An 8,730-nucleotide genomic window follows, 5' to 3' on the forward strand; every position below is an offset into this window, starting at 1 on the left:
ACCCCAATGATTGTAAAGTGGTTGGGACGTATGGGCATACACAATAAAATGTGCTATATAAATGCACATTACTTATGTACTTGTTGTGAAAATGTTGACAGACAGGTGCGGATGCTTATACAAAACTATGCATTAATAATGCAACTTATGAATTATTTTTACACAGGCTTTTATGGAGAATATTAAACTTATGCCATGTAACAATTATATATGACATTAAATAACCAATATGAATATAGTGTAAAATCCCCAGCGATTTTAAACAGCCTTCATAAATTTAATACCGGCCTACACAGGTGCACCACATTTAACAACTGTGCTATGCAAATGTATATATGAGATTTGAAAGATATATGCTGTAATAATTCTGTATTTAATGGGATATCAGGTCCTGTGAGGACAGGTTTCGGCCATCTATAGTGTCATTGATTAGTTATTGCTATTTATTTGTATTATTTTTATATATTAATATTTAGTTATTGCTAGATATTTATGATTAGAAGCTATTGGCTACTCTACTTAAAATGTAGCTTAACTACACAAAAAGCTAACCCCTGGGAAATGTAGCAAGCTAAGCTAAAAGCTACAAGGCAAAAGTAGCTCAGTTACATCTAAGCTATCTTTACAATTTGCATTTTTAAATCAAAGCAACTTAAATCCAAGTAAATCATATCTTAGTGATTAATAAAACTGTCAATGAAACATATGAGGCAGAATAGTTCAGTTATTTACTGTAAATAATATGCTGTACCAAACAGAAACACATTATAGTATAACAGCTAAAACAAAAAAAAAATCCTATAAAACCAGGTGTTACACATTTAAAATACTATAGTAATATATTTTGGAATTATATATAAAAATAAAATATTTTGGAATTATATATATATATAGTTATTGCATCTTAACATGTACTTCTCGAGGTATGGTCACAAGGAATCCTGCTTTAGAAATAACTCATCTCCCTCTGTCATCTTTCCATCAAGCAAGTTTCGGTTGGCGACATCACCAGCCAGAGGTGGCAGTAACGCAACAAAAACTTTGTTGTCGAACACCGTAAAACAGGAAGAAGAGGAAATCCTCATTCTAGCCATCATATGAATTTACTTTCACACTGGCCTCACAGCTCGGTGAATGTCGGTGCCATCACCTATTGATCCTTGATCTTTAAATGTAGCTTGTGTGGACGCTACTGCGCTACTTGACTAATTAAATAGCTTCGCTACTGAAAAGCGCTTTGATTTAGAAAGTAGCGACGCTAACTGTAGCGACTTGTACTTGTAGCGACGCAACTGCCCAACACTGCTAGTTATACCAAAATCAGAACATGAATGTTTGATGAGAGAAACAGGCTGTGATGTACATTCGCAGAATTCTGTGCTTCAACCATGGAAATATGTCAATGTCATTTCTATATTTTATATAAATATAAACAATACGGGCGACACGGTGACTCAGTAGTTAGCACTGTTGCCTTACAGCAAGAAGGTCTCTGGTTCGAGTCACGACTGGGCCAGTTGGCATTTCTGTGTGGTTTGCGCATGTTCTCCCAATGGCATTGGTTTCCCCACTGTCCAAAGACAGGTGAATTGGATGAACTAAATTGGCCGTAATGTATGATTGTGTTTGTGAATGTGAGAGCGTGTGGGTGTTTCCCAGTACTTGGTTGTGGCTGAAAGGGCATCCGCTACATAAAACATGTGCTGGAATAGCTGGTGGTTCATTCTGCTGTGGTGACATCTGATAAATAAGCTGAAAGAAAATGAATAAATGAATGAATGTTCCACTATAAAGATCATGATCATGCAGAGGAGAAGCAACAGTTTTATCGAAGTAAATAAACTTTACAGTTCTGTAACACTGCCCTGTAATCCAATAAAACCAAATTGGAAATCGAGGGTGTATGACCTAATTAGCAAGGCAACACACACCAAATGTTTGTAAATATTTCCAGAGAAATAAGCCATTTTAAGTTGTGACATGGGGTCACATAGTCCGTGTTCTTGCAGGATTTCCAGGGTTCATCAAGACTCTTTGGATTCATCTTCAAATCCTCCTCCTTCATCTTACCCCAGACTCAATAATGTTCATGTCAGGTGACTGTGCTGGCCAATCCTGTAACACCTTGACCTCCTTAACTTTTAGAAACTTTGATGTGGAGGCTGAAGTATGAGAAGGAGCGCTATCCTGCTGAAGAATTTGCCCTCTCCTGTGGTTTTTGTAATGTCGTTTGCAGTACTAATGTCTTGATACCTCAGGCTGTTGATGTTGCCATCCACTCAGCAGATTTCTCGCTCGCCCCCATACTAAATGTAACCCCAAACCATAATTTTTCCTTCACCAAACTTGACTGATTTCTGTGAGAATCTTGGATCCATGCAGGTTTCAATAGGTCATCTACAGTATTTGTGATGCAGTTCAACAGATGATTCATCAGAAAAATTTACCTTCTGCCACTTTTCCAAATGATCAACTAGAAATCAAAGTGTTATTTATTGCTCTTAAAACTGGGGTTGATGGTACAACTTTTGTAAGGTAGTGTAGTTTAAAACAGCAGGGATCATGTAAAAACATAGATATACAACACTTTTCTAGTGGCTTTTGTATAATTTTATGAATAATCGTACATATTGAGCCTTTAAACATTCGTTCACTTATTCTTTTTTTTTCGGCTTAGTCCCTTTATTAATCTGGGGTTACCACAGTGGAATGAACCGGCAACTTATCCAGCACGATGCCCTTCCAGCTGCAACCCATCACTGGGAAAGAGCCTTTAAACAGTTGTTTTATAATACTGATCTCTTAAAAATAACTAACGTTTGTCAATGTAGAGTTCTTCATTCCAAACATATTGTGAACAAATGAAAGACATGCAGCACAGAGTTGGACATGGGTTTATTTTGCCATCTTTTACTATATAGATAACTAATCCCACAGTATGAGAACGTGGAAAAAACCGAGTCAAAGTGTTGTCATCTCAAAATTATGAATATGATAAACTTGGCCTGCAGCAAATTTAACACTTGCTATGCATATAAACTGTATAATATCCGCACACAAAACTATATAAGTGCAATATGTTATATAATATGCAGTACCATACATGTGAATTTCCAGATTTTTTTATTTTTAATAAATTTGCAACAATTTCAAAAATATTTTCACATTGTCATTATAGGCTATTGTGTGTTGAATTTTGAGGAAATAAATTAATTGATTCATCTTGGAATCAGCTTGTTAAGTGGTGACGTGTTGGTGACGTATGTAATACTGTTTTCGGGTCCAAGCCGCCACTCATTTGAGTGGAGAATTTATTCGTTTATGATTACATTTTATTCCTATCACACATTAAAGTTAATTTTATATTTAAATCATAGTGTACACAACAATCTCTAGGCTTGCTGCATAATAAATACCAAAAATGTAACAACTTATAAAAAAATTAATCATTTTCCGGCCGTCAGATATTAGGCATGGACATATATATATATTGCGATCGTGATTTTCGAAAGCATTAAATCGCTTTTATGGATTCTCCATAAAAATCCATGAGTGTCCCCATTCAGTTGAATAGAGCGCTTGGACCCGGAAGCCGCTTCGCGTGATGTCACACTTAACAAGCGGATAAGGCTGTAACATAAACAAATGTGGAAAAAGTGAAGCGCTATGAATACTTTCCGGATGCACTGTATAAATTAAGGATTAAATACAACATAGCCAATGCATTTTTCCAGTGCGGTGCAGATAAAGAACAGGCTCAACAAAGCCGCCCAGAATAAAACACAAAAACCCAAAAGAGAAAATATCTCCAATATAATTTTGCATTAAACTATAAAGAAATCCTGAGAGAATATATGGAATATATGTTACAGACATGGTCACAGCAGCTATGAGAATGATGAAAAACGCTTGTCTCTTCATTTGGTTTTCCTCTTTCTCTCTTCTTCTGTCTCCTGGTCCTGACTGCTTCAGAGCTCTGAGAACAGCCACAAGACAAAACAACTGGACGGAGAGGAAGAGGACATACTGAGACAAGGAGAAATAAACATTATATTCAATATGGAGTGAAGTAAGCAAGCAGATGACACAGGAAATGAAAATAATAATCCAGGCCACAGCACAGCAGATCACTCTATATCTGAGAGGTTTGTATTTCAGAAACCTTACAGGATGAACCACTGCCAGGTAACGCTCAACACAGATCACACACTGAAACAGAGGACGACCAGTGATGATGAGTCCTAGTAAAAACAATGGGATGTCGTATGGAAGCCTAAAGCAATAAAGAATTACAGACAACAAAGAGTACAGGCAGATCCCAAACTCACAAACAGAGAGATTGAGGATGAAGAACTCTGATGAAACTCCACTTGATCCAGTGACGATGAGCCATAAAACATAGGAGTGTGTCGGAAAACCGAAGAGAAAATTTATATAGAAAATGAAAAGGTCCATAGTGGACAAAAATATTACATATGAAGAGTTTGTAGAAGCTCCGGATGTAAAGTTAATTGTAGAATTATTCATCTTTTCTTCGTTTATCTCGTGGTACAAGAAGTCATAAAGATTCCAAATATGATCTGTAGGGGGAAAAGGTGCATAGGGTGATGTGAGGTAAAATGGAAGTATCGTACAACTGAATTAAAATTTAGGATCTGCATGAAGATACACAAAGCTAAATTGGTCTAAATATTGATTGAAATCCAACTCTTAAGATTTAAAAATGATATGATACATATCTCTGCTCTAAAAACCTTACCGTATCTGCTGCTAAAGTTTATTTATCATTTTGTCATTCTCAGTACACTGAAAAAAATCATTCAAAGATGATTCCTTGGATTTACTCAATTTTTTTACGTTAAGTTGTTGTAAACAATTTATTTGCGCTGAATTTAAACAAACAAATTAAGTTGAACATTATTAAACTTAATTTGTTTGTTTAAATTCAACACAAATAAATTGTTTGCAACAGTTTTGCATGCAACACTTTTTTCAGAGTATGCCATTTGTTGGATGCTTTACAATTTTAAAATAAAATGAACATACAAATGCTAAATTAATAATAAAAGAAAAGTTCATCACCTGAGGAGTGAATGTTCAGTCTCTCTAGATGTGTATAAATCTTTTATTCTAACTTCACAGCAGTTAAAGATATGTGCATCACTTCATCTGCTACTCGCAAAATAAATCAACAGAAATGCAAATTTACAAATGCAAATGTTAACAAATGTGAGGTTTAGAAAGTGTCACCCTTAACAACACAGGCGGAATGACAGAAGTGATAGCATGATCTGAGGTCACTTTTCACAGCCAAGATGAGAAAATCCAGAAGAATTGTATGTGATTGAGTGACCTACCTGTTTACACACAGTGTCTTTAAAAAGAGCCTGTTCGCACATGATCCCTTTCTGGAAAATTGTCGGTAATTTTCCACATAGTTCTGTATGTGCAATGAAAAAAGTGTTGCACACAGAACTGTTGCAAACAATTTTTTTGTGTTGAATTTAAACAAACAAATTAAGTTTAATATCGTTCAACTTAATTTGTTTGTTTAAATTCAACACAAATAAATTGTTTACAACCCCTTAACGTAAAAAAATTGAGTAAATCCAAGGAGTCATCTCGGAATAATTTTTTTCAGTGTGTGAAAGGGGCTACTAACTAATGTTTGTTGTATTGTCTGCAATGAAATACACATCAAAGTACATTTAGAAACCACTACTTTCTTTTTTTATTTGAGTCTTCCACACTGCCCCAACTTTTTCGGATTTTGAGTTAAATATACCATTATTTTAGTGGCTTTTAGATATAATTTAATGAAAAATTTATATTTTGTGCCTTTAAACAACTATTTTGTAAAACATTTTTAGTCCCACTTTATTTTGATGTTGAATTTAAGTTACATTGTATCTACATGCTAACTAATTCTCAGTAGATTATAAGTAGACTGTTAGGTTGGGGTTAGTGTAAATTGATATGTACTTGTCTTGCACAGTTTCTTATAGTCAGTTAAATGATTGTTGAAGGAGCAGTATCAACAGATATTAAGCAGACGTTCTACTAATACTCAAGTGGACCATCAAAATAAAGTGTTCCTTTTTAACGCATAATTAGCATGTTCTTCATCCAAAAGTAGCCTAATATGAAAAAAAAATAAATGAAAGACATGCAGCACGGAGTCAGACGTGGGCTTATTTTGCCATCCATCACTACATAAACAAATAATCTCCAGTCTGAGGACGTGGACAGAACAAACTCGGTGTTGTCATCTCTAAATTTATGTCAGGGAAGAGAAAATTGGCCCCACATTTGCATAAAGATCTGCGACACATTTTAACATCTGCTATGCAAATGTATATATCTAGTACAAGTACAATAATACATGTTATCCACAAACAAAACATAAGTACAATATATTATTTAATATATTATCAAGCAGAAATGATTAATACCACTGGCAAATTCTAACTTTAAGTTACTTTTGATCAACCAGCAAGTTGGTTTTTTTTTGTTTTTTTTTTGACACAGGATTCTCTCAAAAGCCAAAAAAATGTACAAGAGGCATCATTGTGGAAAAAATATACAGTTAAAGTCAGAATTATTAGCCCCCCTGTTTATTTTTTCCCCAATTTCTTTTTAATGGAGAGAATATTTTTTTCAACACATTTCTAAACATAACAGTTTTAATAACTCATTTCTAATAATTGATTTATTTTATCTTTGCCATGATGACAGTAATTAATATTTGACTAGATATTTATTAAGACACTTCTATACAGCTTAAAGTGACATTAAAAGGCTGAAGTAAGTTAATTAGGTGAACTAGGCAGGTTAGGGTAATTGTATAACGATGGATTGTTCTATAGATTATCGCTATATAGCTTAAAAGGGCTAATAATTTAGTCCCTAAAATGGTGTTTAAAAAATTAAAAACTGCTTTTATTTTAGCCGAAATAACATAAGACTTTCTCAAGAAGAAAAAATATTATCAGACATACTGTAAAAATTTCCTTGCTCTGTAAAACATCATTTAGAAAATATTTTAAAAAGAAGTGAAGGGGGATAATAGTTCCTACTTTACTGTATATATATACTCAGCTTTTAATTACATTTGAACAAAAAAAAAAAAATGAAGTCTATATATAATAAATATAGCAAAAACAAATTAAGCTAGTGAAAAAGGACTGATCATTGTAAAGTAAAAATAATAATGAACAGGTTATGGACAACAAAGCCAATGCATTTTTCCAGAGCGGTGCAGATAAAGAACAGGCTCAACAAAACCAGCCAGAATAAAGCATAAAAAGGCATAAGAAAAAACATCTCCAATAGATTGTTGCACAAAACTAAAAAAGAATCCTGAGATAATATATGGAGTATATGATACAGACATGGTCGCAGTAGCTATGAGAATGATGAAAAACGCTCTTCTCTTCATCTGGTTTTCCTCTTTCTTTCTCTCTCCTGGTCCTGACTGCTTCAGAGCTCTGAGAACAGCCACAAGACAAAATAACTGGATGGAGAGTAAGAGAACATACTGAGACAAGGACAAATAAACATTATATTCAATATGCAGTGAAGTAAGCAAGCAGATGACACAGGAGATGAGAATAATTATCCAGGCCACAGCATAGCAGATCGCTCTATATCTGAGAGGTTTGTACTTTAGGAAGGTTACAGGATGAACCACTGCCAGGTAACGCTCAACACACATCAGGCTCTGAAGCAGAGGACGACCGGTGATGACGAGTCCTAATAAAAATATTGATATGAAATTAGGAAGTCTAAAGTAATGAAGAATTACAGACAACAAAGAGTACAGGCAGATGCCAAGCTCACAAACACAGAGATTGAGGTTGAAGAACTCTGATGAAACTCCGCTTGATCCAGTGACGATGAGCCATAAAACATAGGAGTGTGTCGGAAAACCGAAGAGAAAACTGATGTAGTAAATGGAAAAGTCCAGAGTGGACAAATATGATACATTTGAAGAGTTTGTAGAAGCTCCTGATGTGAAGTTGATTGTAGAATTATTCATCTTTTACTCGTTTATCTAGTGGTACAGAAAAGTCATTAAAATATAGGATAGAAATAGGATCTGTGGGGGGAAAAGGTGTATAGGGTGATGTGAGGTAAATTGGAAGTATACAATTGGATTAAGATTCAGGATCTGCGTGAAGATACACAAAGCTAAATTGGCCTAAAATGTTGATTGAAACCCAACTCTCAAGATTGAAATATGATTCATATGATACTTTAAAAAGAATGCACAAATACAGTAAGGCAAAATTCGATTAACAACTCTATCTACATTCAAAAGCGAGCGCCCTGAAGGCACTGTAGTCCGTTTATAGCCTAATGTTAGCTTTTCAGTTCTTGCGTCAAGATCCAAAAGTTGTATTTTTGTATGTGGATTACCCGGTTGGACAAAAAGTGTAAGTGTAATTAACTGTGTTTGAACACAGAGCTTATTATCTAATAGAATGTTTAGTGTGGTGCACTTTTTCTTTTTTACTATAACTTTTTTCATTTTGAGCATTTAAACTCTAGATGATGGATAGTTCACCCTAAAGTGTCTTCTTTCCAAAGATATACTGTATGAACTGTGAATGTAGACCAAATTATTCAGCAACTGTTACTGTTTTAGTTTAGGAAGATCACTTTTGAGAAAATGCCTCTGACGGTAAGAAAAAAGAAAAGGACAGAGCCTCAGAAAACTTTTTTTGCATG

General features: G+C 34.5%; 1 protein-coding gene across 1 annotated transcript; it reads right to left on the reverse strand.

Moving 5' to 3' along the window:
* Window positions 1-1,586: 1,586 nt before the first annotated feature.
* LOC147831795 (uracil nucleotide/cysteinyl leukotriene receptor-like) lies at window positions 1,587-4,557 on the reverse strand. Its single transcript, XM_087300768.1, has one exon. It carries the CDS (start codon window positions 4,525-4,527, stop codon window positions 3,703-3,705), a length of 825 nt encoding a protein of 274 aa, XP_087156894.1. The 5' UTR covers window positions 4,528-4,557; the 3' UTR covers window positions 1,587-3,702.
* Between the last annotated feature and the right edge of the window lie 4,173 nt (window positions 4,558-8,730).

The sequence above is a fragment of the Danio rerio genome, chromosome 21 (assembly GCF_052040795.2).
Source record: "Danio rerio strain M-AB ecotype USA chromosome 21, GRCz13ab, whole genome shotgun sequence".
NCBI lineage: Eukaryota > Metazoa > Chordata > Actinopteri > Cypriniformes > Danionidae > Danio > Danio rerio.

Coding starts and splice junctions, on each gene's coding strand:
- LOC147831795 (XM_087300768.1), bottom strand. CDS start 4,527: ATGAATAATTCTACAATTAACTTTACATCCGGAGCTTCTACAAACTCT.